At 46.3% G+C, this 18,022-nt stretch overlaps 1 protein-coding gene across 4 annotated transcripts in view; it reads left to right on the top strand.

Moving 5' to 3' along the window:
- Positions 1–18,022, top strand: part of LOC129865276 (cadherin EGF LAG seven-pass G-type receptor 1-like) — a 121,180-nt gene that overhangs the window by 85,538 nt on the left and 17,620 nt on the right. For all 4 annotated transcript variants that reach the window (XM_055937925.1, XM_055937924.1, XM_055937922.1 and 1 more), the window contains 10 exons: positions 7,687–7,844; positions 9,280–9,443; positions 9,632–9,757; positions 14,322–14,488; positions 14,624–14,809; positions 14,901–15,014; positions 15,203–15,377; positions 15,698–15,839; positions 16,983–17,103; positions 17,385–17,568. In XM_055937925.1, coding sequence (XP_055793900.1) covers positions 7,687–7,844; positions 9,280–9,443; positions 9,632–9,757; positions 14,322–14,488; positions 14,624–14,809; positions 14,901–15,014; positions 15,203–15,377; positions 15,698–15,839; positions 16,983–17,103; positions 17,385–17,568 — 1,537 coding nt within the window. The remainder of the gene's footprint in view (positions 1–7,686; positions 7,845–9,279; positions 9,444–9,631; positions 9,758–14,321; positions 14,489–14,623; positions 14,810–14,900; positions 15,015–15,202; positions 15,378–15,697; positions 15,840–16,982; positions 17,104–17,384; positions 17,569–18,022) is intronic.

Genomic DNA, 18,022 nt, shown 5'->3' with positions numbered 1-18,022 from the left:
TCTGCTGAAAACTCTGGTGCAACTCCATACATTTCTGCCATACATACAGATCTATCTGTCGGTATGCTGTCAGTGTCACTGAAAGCCCCATTCCATATAAAGGGCAACATTATTTCACACAGGACTTAGTCAAATGTCTACTGTATGTATGTCTTGGAGCTGTATTGGGGTAGTTTCCTCTGTGTGTGTGTGTGTGGTGGGGGGGGGGGGGGGGGGGGGGGGGAGACACTTGTGACCAGCCGATAGCTGGGTAAATGGTCATGTTTCAAATCAAATCAAATTTTATTTGCGCCGAATACAACAGGTTTAGACGTTAGTGAAATGCTTACTTATCCCTTAACCTGCAATGCAGTTTTAATAAAAATATGTGTTAAGTTAAAAATAGATAAGTACAAAAATAAGAAATAAATGTAACAAATAATTAAAGAGCAGCAGTAAAATAACAATAGCGAGGCTATATACAGGGGGTACCGGTATAGAGCCGGTTAGTCCAGTTAAAGTGACTTTGCATAGATAATAAACAGAGATTAGCAGCAGCGAAAAATGGGGGTAGCCATTTGATTAGCTTTTCAGGAGTCTTATGGCATGGGGGTAAAAGCTGTTGAAAGGCCCTTTTGGACCTAGATTTGGCTCTCCGGTACCGCTTGCCGTGCAGTAGCAGAGAGAACAGTCTATGACTAGAGTGGCTGGAGTCTTTGACAATTTTTATGGCCTTCCTCTGACACCGCCTGGTATAGAGGTCCTGGATGGCAGGAAGCTTGGCCCCAGTGATGTCCTGTGCCGTACGCACCACCCTCCGTAGTGCCTTGCGTTCGCAGGCCGAGCTGTTGCCCCTGCGCATACGTCAATACGTCAGACACATATCGGACCCCTATCCTGGGATTTCAGTGTGTGTGAGTGTGAAGTGAGTGTTGAGCACATCTGCTGCAGACCCTTCACCGTTCGGTGTGGACCCCCATATACCACATCTGGACCTGCATCTGTTTCTCTCTGTCTTTCTTTCTCTCCTCTCTCGGTCTATCTCTCTCTTTCTCTCTTTTTTCCCTAGATTAGAACAGACCATGCAATTACACACTCTAGTGATAAAACACCTGCATTCCCAGCCCTGCATGGCTGAGGACATAGGGGAACACGAAGGTGAGACTGACTACATATCCTCCACTCTGTGTGGTTTTACTAACTACTAGCTTCTGTTGAAGAAAGTCACATTGGCTAACTCAACAAAGTGGTTCAGAAGTGAAGATCCATCACAGGCATTTAAAGGGGCAATCTGCAGTTGAGATTGGTTACATTTCTGCAGCCTCAACCCTCGGCTATTTACCAAATCAGTGACGGGGTGTCAGCTTTGTTATTGTTTCAACAGCTGATTGCCCCTTTATGGGTACTAGACAGGAAAGAGGGATGTCTGTGGTTAACATGAGACCCCAGGGGGCACCCAGGTACAGGTAGACACCTGCCAGTTCCCGGGGGTGAATGGCACTGTGCCAGAGACGGAGGTGTGTTCTCATTATAAATTGCATACCTGCATAATGTATATCACCTGCTGCAATACATATATCACCTCTGATTTCACCATACATGTACTGTATATTATAAACCGGGTAGTTTGGGTCCTGGATGCTGATTGGCTGAAAGCCGTGGTATATCACGGGTATGACAAAACACATCTTTTTACTGTTCTAATTACATTGGTAACCAGTTTATAATAGCAATAAGGCACCTTGGGGGTTTGTAGTACAGTATATGACCAATTTACCACGGCTAATGGCTGTATCCGCGTTGCGTCGAGCAAAGACAGCCCTTAGTTGTGGTTTATTGGCCATATACCACACCTCTTCGGGCCTTATTGCTTAACAATAAACTGGGTGGTTCGAGCCCTGAATGCTGATTGGCTGACGGTCATGGAATATCAGACCATATACCACGGGTATGACAAAACATTTATTTTTCTCTTATTATAGCAATAAGGCCCCTCAGGGTCTGTGGTATATGGCCAATATACCTCACGCCCTCATGCCTTATTGCTTAAATATACCATGGTATGCAGAGTTTGTTCTGGATTTAAAAGGGGCCTACGTGGTGGGTGTAGCAAGGGGGCGTGGCAATGGGCGTGGTTGGCCCATCGCCGAGGCTGAATTTTAGAAGTGCTTTTATTATAAAACATATGTTTTTATTTATTTTTTAAATTACACTGTTTGGACTTAGCCGTCCCACCCAAGAATTTCAATGCCAGAAAAATCCCTAGTATGATTACTTATTTACTGCTCTAATTATGTTGGTAACCAGTTTATAATAGCAATAAGGCACCTTTGGGGTTTGTGGTATATGGCCAATATACCATGGCTAAGGGCTGTATCCAGGCACTCCGCATTGCGTTGTGCGTAAGAACAACCGTTAGCCGTGGTATATTGGCCATATTCCACACCTCCTCGGGCGTTATTGCTTAATTATATAACGTCCTGGGTAGAGCTGTGCTGATCATGACATTTTATTAGCCGGTGATTGTCAAGCAAATAACTGCTGGTTTCACAGTAAATTACCCTTTAATTAACATAAACGCATTTGGCATCTCCTGGCTTCCACGCAACGCCTACAAGCCACTGATGCAGACCTTTGCAACATCTACATTTTGAAAAGTCTAAGAAATCCATTTAATATAGCCTACACCTTCACAATAAATGTATGATTTATTTTAGACAGGTCTAAAGACACATGATATAAGGAAAATGTAGTCTATTTCAGAAGAACAGAATAGCATACTCTGAGTTGTCCCTATGTTAGGCCCTGATCTGGCAATGCCATATGGCTGTGTGCTACACTAGTTCATTTAGCAGACAAGATTTGCTTAGAATTCTGTGGCATTGTTTTATAGTATGACGATGCTATGTAACATAGCAAAATAAAATTGAAAGGACATTTTCTCCAAATGATTTCCGAGGGAGTGCGCATATGCGGCTATTCTGTGCTGAGCGGTTAACAAAGAAGCAGATCCTCCAATATGCTTAATTTAGAGTTATTTTTTCAACTTTAGCTGTGATTAAAACGTTGTGATATATGTTTTGAAGCAACTCTAATAATGATTTGAAATAAGTCTCATGAAAGGCATGAGCTCTGCTTTGTTTCTTCTGCAGGCTGCACACTTTTGATAATATTCTCACCGGGTCTCGAATTTCCTGTGGCATCCGCCTTGTGTGTCCTAAATGCCCTCTAACTTAAAAAATAAAATAAAAAATGAAACATCACATTTACATAGGTATTCAGACCCTTTATTCAGTACTTTGTTGAAGACCCTTTGGCAGCAATTACAGACTCGAGTCTTCGGTATGACGCAACAAGCTTGGCACACCTGTATTTGGGGAGTTTCTCCCGTTCTTCTCTGCAGATCCTCTCAAGCTTTGTCAGGTTGGATGGGGAGCGTCGCTGCACAGGTATTTTCAGGTCTCTCCAGAGATGTTCGATCGGGTTCTAGACTCTGGCTGGGTCTATCAAGGACATTCAGAGACTTGACCCAAAGCCACTCTTACGTTGTCTTGGCTGTGTGCTTAGGGTCATTATCCTGTTGGAAGGTGAACCTTTTCCCCAGTCTGAGGTCCTGAGCACTCTGGAGCAGGTTTTCATCAAGGATTTCTCAGTACTTTGCTCTGTTCATCTTTCCCTTGATCCTGACTAGTCTCCCAGTCCCTGCCGCTGTAAAATATCCCCACTGTCACGCTCGTTGTTGGAATGAGTGGACCAAGGTGCAGCGTGGTAGGCGTACATTTTACTTTATTCAATGAACACCGGAAAAAAAACTAATACAAACGAAACGTGACGTTCAGTTGTGCTAAACAGCACAGTAACAAGATCCCACAAACTACAGGTGGGAAAAAGCTGCCTAAGTATGATCCCCAATTAGAGAAAACAATAGACAGCTGCCTCTGATTGAGAACCTTACCCGGCCAACAAAGAAATAGAAAACATAGATTGCCCACCCTAGTCACACCCTGACCTAACCAAATAAAGAATTAAAAGGATCTCTAAGGTCATGGCGTGACACCCACAGCATGATGCTGCCACCACCGTGCTTCACCGTAGGGATGGTATTGGCAAGGTGATGAGCGGTGCCTGGTTTCCTCCAGACGTGACGCTTTGCATCAGGCCAAAGAGTTCAGTCTTGGTTTCATCAGACCAGATCATCTTGTTTCACATGGTCCAAGAGTCCTTTAGGCGCCATTTGGCAAACTCCATGCGGGCTGTCATGTTCCCTTTACTGAGGAGAGGCTTCTGTCTGGCCACTCTATCATAAAGGGCTGATTGGTGGAGTGCTGCAGAGAGGGTTATCCTTCTGGAAGGTTCTCACATCTCCACATAGGAACTCTGAAGCTCTGTCAGAGTGACTGTTGGGTTCTAGGTCACCTCCCTGACCAAGGCCCTTCTCCCCCGATTGCTCAGTTTGGCCGAGCGGCCAAGTCTAGGAGGAGTCTTGGTGGTTTCAAACTTCTTCCATTTAAGAATGATGGAGGCCACTGTGTTCTTGGGGACCTTCAATGCTGCAGACATTTTTTGGTACCCTTCCCCAGGTCTGTAACTCAACACAATCCTGTCTCGGAGCTCTACGGACAATTCCTTCGACCCCATGGCTTGTTTATTTGCTCTGACATGCACTGTCAACTGTGGGACCTTATATAGACAGGTGTGTGCCTTTCCAAATCATGTCCAATCAATTGAATTTACCACAGGTGGACTCCAGTGAAGTTGTAGAAACATCTCAAGGATGATCAATGGAAACCGGATTCACCTGAGCTCAGTTATGTATTTGTGTTTCTGTTCTAAAGGTAACTGTAAAGAGGATATTATATTGTACCTGCCCAAACACAGCCCTCCCAGTCCCCCTGGGCATAAACACACACATACACACACTCAACTCTTTTCCAGTCCACTGCCGCTGAGTGTGTGTTGCTGCCAATGTGTAAAGAGATGCCTGATGTGCCAAGCCAAGTATAGAGTGGGGTTTCATTGAGTGTGTGTGTGTGTGTGTGTGTGTGTGTGTGTGTGTGTGTGTGTGTGTGTGTGTGTGTGTGTGTGTGTGTGTGTGTGTGTGTGTGTGTGTGTGTGTGTGTGTGTGTGCGCATGCATGCGTCACTGTTAATGTGCCGCTCTGCGTGCCAGTGGAGATGCTTCACCCCTCGTCTCATTAATCATACAGTGTCACTAGGCTGACACGGAGAGTGTCAGCCTATTCCCTATGTAGTGCACTGCACTACTTTTGACCAGAGCCCTACATTGGTCGAAAGTAGTGTGTTAAATAGGGTGCCATTTGGAACATAACCAGAGAGTGTGAGAGTGTCTACTTAGGAGGCCAGTACTGTATACTTCACCCTGAGAGCCATTGATCTGCTGGCCTAGCCTGTCAATGGAGAGCTGGCTACAACATCTACTACAACATCCACTAGACTTCTATGGTCATTCAGCAGACACTTCACCTACACACAGATAAGAGGGTAATGTTCATTATCCACTCTGAGAACTGCTCCTCCTTTCTCTCATTCACTTACACACATTCATTTAGCACAGATCTTCCTTGATGTTGAGAAATGGAGGAGTGACAGGCATGTAACTCGGCCTCGTGTTATTTTTCCAGGCAACTGTTCCTTATCGAATATCGATCTTTTCTCATGGTTATGTGGCAAGGCGAGGAAGTAATTATTTTATTGTGTTTGGCAGTAAGTGTGTGTGTGAATGTGTGCTTACTTGCATTCATGTGTTCACGTGTATATGTGCACATTTGGCAGTAATGGTGCCACTACTTTCCCTCACTCTGCTCTCTGATAAAGAGATTAGACAGAGAGCCGTGGTGCTTAGCACTCTATTCAAGCTCTTATAGTAAATCAAACTATTAGAGAGTTCTAGTGGTGCCTTCAGAACGTAGCCAGCCAGCTCCCAGTGCAGCTCTTAAATCAGGCCTGGCCAGCCAGAGTTATGACGCTCTACAGGTTGACCCAGTGTGAGTGCAGACCAGGGCATTGTGCGGTACTGAGCTGTACGTGGTACCAAGAGAAGTTGGCTCAACCTCAAGAAACACCCGCCGCCCGCTCGGCTCGCTACCTCTACTTAAAAGTTCAAAGCTTTCACGCTCTATACCTCCTACCTCTATCATTCTCTCTCTCGTGTTCTATCTCTCGCTCTCTCTCTCCCTCTATGAGCCAGAGAATATCTAGGGGTTTCAATTGAGGTTACACTGCAAAGAGAACAGTAACCTAAAAGGACTTACATCCTCAGACCAGGCCTGTGCGAATTACCTTTTTATTAAGCTTTTGTACTTTGTAACGGCCAGACACAGTTGGTGGTGTGTTGTCTGAGAGCTATCCCACAATGACCTGCTCCTGCTTCTGCTCCCGCTGCTGGACCACGCCTGCCTGCCTTTCAACAGCCCATCCTCCCCATTGTCACACATCCACAGGAAAGGGATCAAATACCCACACTGCTAGACACACACCGTCCCTGTTAAACCCTGTTTGTGTGTGCGTGTTGGTGTGTGCGTGCGTGCGTGCGTGCGAGAGAGAGAGAGAGAGAGAGAGAGAGAGAGAGAGAGAGAGAGAGAGTGTAACGTAGGGAGAGACTGTAACGAGGTCAGAAGCGCACTGTTGTTTAGGTAGGTCTTTATGTGGAGAATGTAAAAGTGTTTTGAAGGTGGAGAGCGGTGGAAAGGGGTGTGGCTAAAGGAGTGGTTGTGATAGTGCTGCTAAAGGATATTGTGTCCTGGCAACTGTGCCGCCCTGGGACTGCTCTGACCCGAAATGGAGCTCGCTCTCTGTTTCTGTCTCGCTCACAACTTTCTCTTGTTTTTCTCTCATTTTTTTTTCTCTTTCCACTTCTTTCTAACTATAGTCTCCCTCTCTATTTCTGTATTTCTTTCCTCCCACAGTCTGTCTGCCCTACCATACACTGTCCTATTACTTTAATGTTATTTGTCAGTGATAAACACTCTGCCGGCCCCTCTATCTCTTTATCTTCCTCTCGCGTTCTCCCCTTCTCATTCTCTTCCTCTCTTCTAGCCCAATCGTTAAGCACCCAGGATTAAAAGCCTTTCTATCTTCTGTAAACTCTGTGGTCATCTGCATTGTGATCTGTAGTTAGTTATTGTAGGGGCGAGTTCTTTACTGTTCATCTGAGTTGGGATCTGTACGGGAGTTCTTGTAAGGGTAGACTATTTACATTTTTACTGTTTTCCAGGGAGACAGAGAGACAGATAATCAACTAATCTGTGGTCTCAGGCCAGGCTGTGGAGTAAATACACTGTGAGACAATACTGGTCTTTCCACACAAGCCCACTGCTTGCCTATTGTTAGAGGAGATATATTCCTGCAGATGAATGTTCAGCCTGAGCTTTGACACTGCGATTAAAACCAAGGAGTTTAATCAGATTTTCTGAACTGATCTTCATTTCTCTCAGATCAACATTCATAGGCCAGAGCCCTTGATTAGGATAATTGCTCTCATCAGTGTCCGTTATGACCAAATTAACCTGATAGCTTTTTAGTGTTTTAGTTTCACGCAATCTTTAGAATGCAAACTATTTTCAAACAGTAAAGAATGAGTCAAAAATAATTTTCAAAGGAGGGCAACTTCTTCATTCCTCCATTATTGATTTTAGTTGTTTTTACCATTCCTGTAATAATCATCAGACCTATTACCTCTGTGTTCCAGCCCAACATTGGTCGACTGGGGATCCCCCATGGACCCTCGGGTGAGAAGGTGGCTGTGGTTGCTGTGGACGACTGTGACATTGCCATGGCAGTTCGTTTTGGCAACCAGATCGGCAATTACTCCTGTGCTGCCCAGGGAACCCAAACAGGACAGAAAAAGTGAGTACCTCTCTCTGTTTTTTGTCCACTCGCTCCCTCCTCTCTCTCTCTCTCTTTCTTCTCTCTCCCTCTCATCTCTCTCCCTCTCTGTCTCCCTCTCTCCCCCCCCCTCTGTCTTCAGGTTCATTCCACTACCTTCAGTGAGACTAATATGTGTTAGGCTAATAGGTGTTGTAAGTGCAGGACTGATGTTCAGTCACCCTCATTACACCACATTACCTTGCCTTTCTCTCTCTTAATCTCTCGGGATTGACATGCTCTCAATTGTCAGGCGAATGTCTCAGACATAGCCTCTTACACAGCCTAACATAGCTTAACCTTTACTTCATCTTTCAGACGTTTACTACCTGCAACTAATTGTTTCTGTATCTGAACCCAAGATCCTTTTCAAATTAGGGACGTTAGGCAAGGCAGCGAGCTAGAACACATTTAGGAAAAGAAGAAAAACACATCAAAGGAACGGGGTAATGAGGCTGCATTCTTTTAGAACCGGTCGCTCCACTATGATAGGCTCAGAGCTGTTCCACAGTAAATTACGTGGCTCCGTTTAACTCCGAGGCCGACACCCAGGCTTTTAGGTTAGGTCTTTGACGAAAAGGAGTGAAAGTTACGACGCACGCACACACTGTCTATCTGTTTACCTATTTGTCACACTGTCTATCTGTTTACCTATTTGTCGGTCAGACCGCACTCTAGCTGCTTCTCCTGAAGTGAGAGGCAAAAATCGCCACAAAGGACAGGCTCAAAATAGCATACATTGTGCGACTCTCGTTCAACACATACTTTGTGGGACACCACACGAGTTAATGTGGCATTTTTAGACCATATGACGTTGGACTTTTGCCGTATTCAAATTGACCATATGTTTTACGTTATGCGTTGGTGTTGCGTCACAATAATTCACGTTAAACCCTGGGCCTTGGATGTTTGGTAAGTTTAGAGGCTTGTGTGTAAGCTAAGTGGCTTCTTTAGCCAGCGTCTTTGCTGCCTGCTAAGTCTTCTGGGCTGTTGGTGGTGTTACAGGAGGAGGAATGAATCAAGCTAGCTAGCTGGGTTACAGTGGCTTTGTCCTTTCAGTCAACAAGGCCTGTGACAAATAACCTTTTGCAGGGTAACCATACTACTCACACCATCAGTACCCCTTTAGAAAACTTAAGACCCTTTGAGGAACACTTTGGTGTCTGTCACAACAGGCACTCTGTTGTGGAACGTTGGTGCTGTCATTGCATTCATTTGAAAGAAAGGGAGTTCAATATAGTGTGTGACTTTTGTTTTCACCTAAGTCCATTACCCATCAGTTGACACTTTGTTGGTGCATCTTTAGCACCTAATCCATTGGGGGCTGAGGCGCCATTTTGGATCCAGAGCCATTAGAGGAACTCTAAGTGCCATTTTGTCTCCATTCTGACCCAGTTTCCTGTACTCTCCCCTGCAGATCATTGGACCTGACAGGACCGCTGCTGCTGGGTGGTGTTCCCAACCTGCCCGAGGACTTCCCTGTGAGGAACAGAGACTTTGTGGGCTGCATGAGGAACCTGAGCATCGACAGCAAACCCACCGACATGGCCAGCTTCATCGCTAACAACGGAACCACTGCAGGTAACAACCTTTGTTTGTTCACTCGTTGTTCGTCGTTTGTTTGTCCGTCCGTCCGACCATTCATGAATTGATTCATTCACCAGGCTATTAATGGATGAATTCATAGAAACATATATTTTTGTCTTTACTCAGGTTAGCTGTGTTGTTTGTGTACTGCTACTGATGGACATCTATCATGACCCATGTAGGTTGTCCTGCCAAGATCAACTTCTGTACTAAGGATTTGTGTCAGAACGGAGGAGTGTGTGTCAACAAGTGGAACACCTACAGCTGTGACTGTCCTCTGGGCTACGGGGGCAAGAACTGCGAACAAGGTGAGGGTGTGTGTGTGTGTGTGTGTGTAGCCGATGTGAAATGGCTAGCTAGTTAGCGGTGCACGCTAGTAGTGTTCAATCGGTGACGTCAGTTGCTCTGAGACCTAGAAGTAGTTGTTCCCCTTGCTGCGCCACGGCTTTTGTGGAGCAATCGGTAACATCGCTTTGATGAGTGGCTGTTGTCAATGTGTTCAGAGGGTCCCTGGTTCAAGCCCAGGTCGGGGCAATGAGAGGGACGGAAGAAATACTGTTACGTGTGTGTGTGTGTGTGTTTCAAGATGGCATAAGGACTGCAGCTGTGCATGTTACAGGGAGAGTCCCTCATATTGAATATCTGGATCAACATCTGTATGCGTCAGTGTGAGTAGGACTTGTTTGTGTTACAGTTGATTGCATAAGGAAGTGAGGAAGGACACTGGAGTTAATGTGGCTTAGCTTCCTGTGAAGGAAGTGTCTTTTCAGATAGCGATCAAGAAGGGTGCGTGCGTGCGCGTGTGTGTGTGTGTGTGTGTGTGTGTGTGTGTGTGTGTGTGAAGGAAGTGTATCTGCGGATAGAGATCCAGCAGGAACCTGAGGTGACTGGTCATTACTGACTCATACACGTGCTATGCAGAAGCTAGATGTTAGTATTATAGTGAAACTTAGAACATAGCCCAAAGAGCTGTTGTCTATTTCACTAATGAGACAAAGACCAACTCTGACTCACATATCAGTGCCAGGATCAAGGGACGGACACACACACGCGGAGCCTGTGGTTTCCCCACTGTTGTTGAGCCAGAGTGTTTACATGGAACAGACCACGGAGCTCCTGTAGTGTGTATGTACAGTACCAATCATAGCAGTCCTGTATACTCCCGTGCTGATGGACAGGTGTGGGTGTGTAATAGACAGATATATGATGTGTAGTTACACTGTTACAGGTTGTCCTGTTTTGATCCTGACTGTTCTTTTGCTCATATCCCCCACTAGGGATGGATGATGGGTGGGGTGAGGTGTGGTGGGGTGGGGTGTGTGTGTGTGTGTGTGTGTGTCTAACAGGCCTAATGATAGCACTGTATGCTTGTATGACAGTGATTTACTGGTTTCGTGGTCCGGAGCGGGGTACTGAAATGGTTTGTGTGTGTTCCTCTGAAAGGGTTAAACTAAGTGACTCACTCTGTGCCTGTCCTGTCTCGCACCCAGAGACATCTAAAGTCATCAAGGGAAGCTGTAGTGTATATGCGTGTGTGCGTGTGTGCGTGTGTGCGTGTGTGTGTGTGTGTGTGTGTGTGTGTGTGTGTGTGTGTGTGTGTGTGTGTGTGTGTGTGTGTGTGTGTGTGTGTGTGTGTGTGTGTGTGTGTGTGTGCAACGGTGTGTGCGACTGTGTGTCAGTCAGCATTATGGGAAACTATCCCAAGGCCACGGCAATAGAACCAGAACACTTGCCAAAAATATTGTTATTTTTACCTGAGTGAAATGAATGCTACTACACGACTACGAGTAATATTCATACTGAGTTATAAAACAGTGAGAGGGTGGCTTTGATTTACCCTCTAGGGCCTGCTTCCAAACAATTATAAAACACACACACATTGATATTTGACAAAATATCTCCACCTAGTCTGGGTTGGATGAGGCAGCTGTGTAGTGATGCCAGGCAGCAGATCGAGTATCTGGAGTTGGACTTAGGAACAGAAGTAACACGGAGGGTTTGGCTGCTTCATTACTTGTTGACAAGCTGTGTAGGAAGTAGAAACCATAGACGTTATGTCATGGGTATGGACAGCACGGGAACCATAGACGTCATATCACTTTTAGAGTGGCAAGGGACACCATAGACATATCAGTGGTACTGTAGAGGCGCAGTAAGAGAAATATGACGAGACAGTCGATAATTCAGGATTTCCCAGACGCATTCTGTGGGTTTGGACATAAACTCAGCCAAAAAAGAAACGTCCCCTTTTCAAGACCCTGTCTTTCAAAGATCATTCGTAAAAATCCAAATAACTTCACTGATCTTCATTGTAAAGGGTTTAAACACTGTTTCCCATGCTTGTTTAATGAACCATAAACAATTGATGAACATGCACCTGTGGAACGGTCGTTAAGACACTAACAGCTTACAGACGGTAGGCAATTAAGGTCACAGTTATGAAAACCTAGGACACTAAAGAAGCGTTTCTACTGACTCTGAAAAACACCAAAAGAAAGATGCCCAGGGTCCCTGCTCATCTGTGTGAACGCGCTTTAGGCATGCTGCAAGGAGGCATGAGGACTGCAGATGTGGCCAGGGAAATAAATTGCAATGTGAGACGCCTAAGACAGAGCTACAGGGAGACACGACGGACAGCTGATCGTCCTCGCAGTGGCAGACAACGTGTAACAACACCTGCACAGGATTGGTACATCCGAACATCACACCTGCGGAAAAGGTACAGGATGGCAACAACAACTGTCTGAGTTACACCAGGAACGCACAATCCCTCCATCAGTCTGGCCGCAATATGCTGAGAGAGGCTGGACTGAGGGCTTGTAGGCCTGTTGTAAGGCAGGTCCTCACCAGACATCACCGGCATCAGCGTCGCCTATGGGCTCAAACCCACCGTCGCTGGACCAGACAGGACTGGGAAAAAGTGCTCTTCACTGACGAGTCGCGGTTTTGTCTCACCAGGGGTGATGGTCGGATTCGTGTTTATCGTCAAAGGAATGAGCGTTCCACCGAGGCCCGTGCTCTGGAGCAGGATTGATTTGGATTTGGAGGTCTGGGGTGGTGTGTCACAGCATCATCGGACTGAGCTTGTTGTCATTGCAGGAAATCTCAATGCTGTGCGTTACAGGGAAGACATCCTCCTCCCTCGTGTGGTACCCTTCCTGCAGGCTCATCCTGACATGACCCTCCAGCATGACAATGCCACCAGCCATACTGCTCGTTCTGTGTGTGACTTTCTGAAAGACAGGAATGTCAGTGTTCTGCCATGGTCAGTGAAGAGCCCGGATCGCAATCCCATTGAGCACGTCTGGGACCTGTTGGATCGGAGGGTGAGGGCTAGGGCCATTCAATTTTGACCCCCCCTTTGTTCAGGGACATTATTCAATTTCTGTTCGTCACATGTCTTTGGAACAGTTTATGTCTCAGTTGTTGAATCTTCTTATGTTCATACAAATATTTACACATGTTAAGTTTGCTGAAAATAAACGCAGTTGACAGTGAGAGGACGTTTATTTATTTTTCTGAGTTTATGTTGTGGTTTAGTTGCACATCAACAGCTGACCTGTGAGTGTGTTTAGGTTAGTGTGAAGGTTTCGTGTGAGCTGGTGGCTTTCCTCTGCTCTCCACTCTCTTATGAACTGTATCTCGAAGGAATCCAACTCCAGGCTATCTCTGATGTTGTTCTTTATGCACCATGCACACCTTTTGACTCTTTCCAGGCACTGCAAATGAGCAATGTATCGTGTGGAAAAAAAGTTGGAGAGACACAAGAGAGAGCGACGGTTCAGGAGCTAGTCCCCATGCATCTTCTGTGTGTGTGTGTGTGTGTGTGTGTGTGTGTGTGTGTGTGTGTGTGTGTGTGTGTGTGTGTGTGTGTGTGTGTGTGTGTGTGTGTGTGTGTGTGTGTGTGTGTGTGTGTGTGTGTGTGTGTGTGCGTGCGTGCGTGCGTGCGTGCGTGCGTGCGTGCGTGCGTGCGTGCGCGTGCGCGCGCGCGTGCGTGTGTACTCTGTGCGTCAGTAGAAATATGTGCCCTGCGGAGAAGAGGGAGATCGAGAGAGCTTAGCGCTTCAGTTGTCTCATAGCGAACAACCTAGTGCTCTGCTGACAGACATGCAACTGTTGTACTGACTGACTGAATGGCTGACTGACTGACTACAACATGTCTGTTTGGCTGCAGGGCTAGTGGGTGCTCTGGAGTGTGATGTGTTATACTGTGGGCATGTTTGTCAGAGAAGGATTAGTGTCCTGTATGGTACAAGGTTTTTGACAGTAATGATGTCTTATAGCTGAATTAGACATGGTGGGGTGGATTAGCTACTGTAATTATTCTGCCTGGAAGAATACAAAAATACAAGATGCAAATCTGTAAGTCTGACATACTAAGCATTAATGATGGGGCGGGGGGAAATGGATACAGTTACATATCGAGATATTGTTTTTGGACGATATTGTATCGATACTTTGACTCCAGGTATCGATGTGTAAAAATACAAATGTTTTTGTTTTGTCTGCTGGCTAGCGCTAGTCGCCCTATATTCACCCTATAGCTTGTTCTCCATCTTCCTTTTAAACAGTGAGCCAACATGCTTTCAGCACTTTTATTTCCATGACTGATCAAAACTCATTTTCACATGCTCTCTTGTGTCTCTCTGTAGCAGACATACAGTGAGCAATATCGAATCGCAATACATATAGAAATTGAGAATCACAAAACATATTGTATCGGCACCTAAGTATCATGATAATATCTTATCGTGAGGTCCCTGGCAATTCCCAGCCCTGCTAAGCATGTGATGTGTATAACACGTGATTTGCTTTAATAGCAGTGATTATTGAACATATTGTGTGATTCTGATTCGCACTATTCTCCTCTAGTGATGCCGTCTCCGCAGCACTTTGACGGCCAGGCCCTGGTGTCGTGGAGTGACCTCGACATCACCATCGCTGTGCCCTGGTACATGGGCCTGATGTTCCGGACGAGGCAAGGCACTGGCACACTGATGCGGGCTAACGCTGGAGAATTCTCTACGGTCAATTTACTGGTGAGTTATTGTACACGCACAGTAACAACAGAGCAAGAAGGTAAGCTGTGCTATACGGTTGATTGAAGTTCAGTAGACTGCCCGTGTGTAGTAATTGTCTTTCTCTCTCTCTGTCTCTCCCCACCCTCTCCTCAGATAAGTGATCAGTACGTGAGGTTTGAGGTGTTTCTGGGATCTGAGCTGGTAGCGGTGCTGGGCTTCCCTCAAGTCAGGGTGAACGATGGGGAGTGGCACCATGTCCTTGTGGAGCTGAAGAGCGTCAAAGGCGGCAAGGACATCAAATACATGGCCCTGGTCTCACTGGACTACGGACTGTACGAGGTACTGAGACCTACACATACAGACAAAGACACAGACACAAACACACACACACAGCAAATCTTATACTCTGTGTGTGTCTGTGTGTCTCCAGAGGTCTGTGGAGATAGGTAATGAGCTGCCAGGTCTGAGGCTGAGGGCTCTGTATCTGGGAGGATTACCAGGAGTGGGGAACGACGTCCACGATGGCTTCACCGGATGCATACAGGTCCGTTTTAACAGTAACCATGGTCTGGATTACATTATTCTTCACAACATAAAGTACTGTAGCCCACTGTATGTATATACCTACCTGTCTTAGCTAATACCTAGGGGCTGTGGGCAGAGCGTGTGATGAGAGTATGTACCTGCGACTCTCTGGGACCTAATGGAGAGGCCATGTTTTCTTTCCCACAGGGTGTGCGTATGGGTGAGACGTCCACCAACGTGGTCAACGTGAACATGCTGCAGGGCTTTAAGATTCATGTAGAGGACGGCTGTGACCTGGCTGACCCCTGTGACTCTAACATCTGCCCTGAGAACAGCCACTGCAGCGACGACTGGAGCACACACACCTGCGTCTGCGACCCAGGTAACACACACTCATGCGCACGTATGGGCGCACACACACACACACACTGTAGTAGATACACACACCTGCGTCTGCGACCCAGGTTACACACATGCTGTCAGTACACACGGTGTACACACACACACACCCGTGTCTGGATCTCGTCACACCATTCACTTGTTCCGAAAAATGTTCACCATAGGAATGCTGTTTTGTAGTCTCCAGCTTTGACTGAGTTTTCGTTCCATTATATAACTGTGTATAATTCTGCCATGTTGTTGAAGACCTGCTGACCGGATGTCTCTCTCTCTCTTCTCTCTGTGACCTGTGTCCTTTCACAGGGTACTTTGGGAGGGAGTGCGTTGACGCGTGTCACCTCAACCCCTGCGAGCACGTGTCCACCTGCGTCCGCAAGCCTAGCTCCTCCCATGGCTACACCTGCGAGTGTGGACAGAACTACTACGGACAGTACTGCGAAAACAAGTAAGACCTGGCCGCTTTGTGCAAGTGCCTGTGTAAGTGTGTGCACGTGTGGGTATGTGTGTTTCCTGGTTTGGCTCCACAGTGCCGGGGAAACACACATGCCTCCAATATCAACGCAACATCTGATTGTTTTCATGTTAGCCTAATCAACCTCTGCTCCCTTACCTTCCTCTCTGTCTTTCACAAATATGCGCCTCACCATTCATCTGACTGGCAACAGGCTCTACTTTTACTGGCCTTAACTCAAAACAGTCCTGCTCCAGCACCTGATGTAAGCCTGCTGGTAATGAACCCCAGATGTGTCTGTTCCCAGGCCTGTGATCTGAGCTCTCTGGGGGATGTTCCTTCTTCCAAAACTGATCCCAGATCTGCCTTTGATCAGAGCAGGAATCTGGCGTGAGTGTTAAGAGGCAGGAGCCAGAGGGTTAGATGAAACCACTGTGTGTTGTTCTAGACATTAACTGGGTCTTGTAACAAGTGTGCATGTGTGTGGTGTGTATGGTTTAAACGCAAACGGGGTCTGTAGCGTTCGTGTGTGTGAGTATGTGTGTTTTTGGCCATATATAATGGTAAGCCAAGCCTCATGCCAGCTTTGGCTATATTAGGTTCTGGCCATAACTGGCTCCTGTAGGACTGTAGTTATGTAACAGTAGCTAGCAACGTATTCCTGACTATTCCTCTGGGTGGTAGATTGCATGTCAATTCTTTACCCACTGACCTTTGACCCATATTTCACACATCATTTCCTGTCTAAGGCAGGCTGTGGGACCACCTCATGCTTCAGTGCTCCTCCATGGGTGTTTGGTCTCCACCTGCACTGATACTCTTCTACTGACTACCCTGCCCCTATCATAACCCACGATCTTACCCCTCCATCAGCTCAGAGACATGAAAGTGTTGGAGAAAGAGTGTTTGACTCACTCACTGTGTTGTGTCTCCCTTCCAAGGGATAGAACGTTTATACTAGTTTCATGATGCAGTTGAATGCATTTGTGTTGTTAAGTGATATTGTTATATAGCAGGTATGTGATGTAAGGATAAATGCAGTCTCCTTTTTTATCGTAAATTTTTTTTCTGCCATTTTATTTCCATTCATTATGTGCTGAACTCAACTAAATGCGTTGTTATCGTGTGATGTGTCAGGGTTGAGAAGCCGTGTCCTCGGGGCTGGTGGGGGAACCCCATGTGTGGCCCTTGCAACTGTGACATCAGCAAAGGATTCAACCCTGACTGTAACAAGACCAGTGGAGAGTGTCAGTGCAAGGTAAGAAGATAATCACAGGTACTCTTCTCACAGGCTAATGCAGCGTTTCTAATATGTTTTTTGGACCCTCCCTATGCCTTTTGAATTTTGTGTGGCTGAAGATGAATCGAACTATGTTTCCTCTTGAAGCCCCCCAATTGTAAACTACGACAAACCTAGTAGGAATTGGCCACAACTCACCAATAGGTCCCAAATCAACCAACCATTCTTAAACAATAGTCTGGTAGATAATACTGCATGTTGTAGGCTTAGTAAACTAACCGTATCTTCTCTCTCCCCAGGATAACTACTACCAGCCCAAGGATGAGGACACCTGTTACCCCTGTGAGTGCTTCCCTCTTGGGGCCCACTCCCGTACTTGTGACACACACACCGGACAGTGCCCCTGTAAGGCCGGGGTCATTGGACAACAGTGTAACCGCTGTGACAACCCCTTCGCTGAGGTCACCGCCACCGGTTGCGAAGGTACGTGGAAGGAAATGGTGCACATGCAAATGTTTGCCACTCTTAAATGTGACCTTGCGAGCCTGTGAGGGCATTCTGTCTTTTTGAACACTTTGAAAAATGCAGCCTTTCTTCTGTCCTCCCTTCCTTGACGTAATCATTGACCTCACTCAATTTGGATTCATGAAAGCAAGGATTCCTCTCATCCAGACATGTCAGATCAGTTATAACGCCAAGGACTGGAGGAAGGACGGATTCATCTTCAGAGTATTTGAACAGAACCTTTTCCTCTCTATAGTCTGGTTCAAGGCCTTCCCTCTTTTAGATCCCACTCTCGCTTCAATAAAGAACCACAGTCCCCATACCATATCTGTCACCTAAGTGCTTCAACCCAACCTTGTGGCTTACTGTATCAAAGGTCTTCAAAGGGTTACAATCATGGTCACTTCTTAGGATATAAGCACTTGGGTGTGTA

This window comes from Salvelinus fontinalis, chromosome 11 (assembly GCF_029448725.1).
Source record: "Salvelinus fontinalis isolate EN_2023a chromosome 11, ASM2944872v1, whole genome shotgun sequence".
Lineage (NCBI taxonomy): Eukaryota > Metazoa > Chordata > Actinopteri > Salmoniformes > Salmonidae > Salvelinus > Salvelinus fontinalis.
This window is presented reverse-complemented; position numbering and strand designations above follow the sequence as displayed.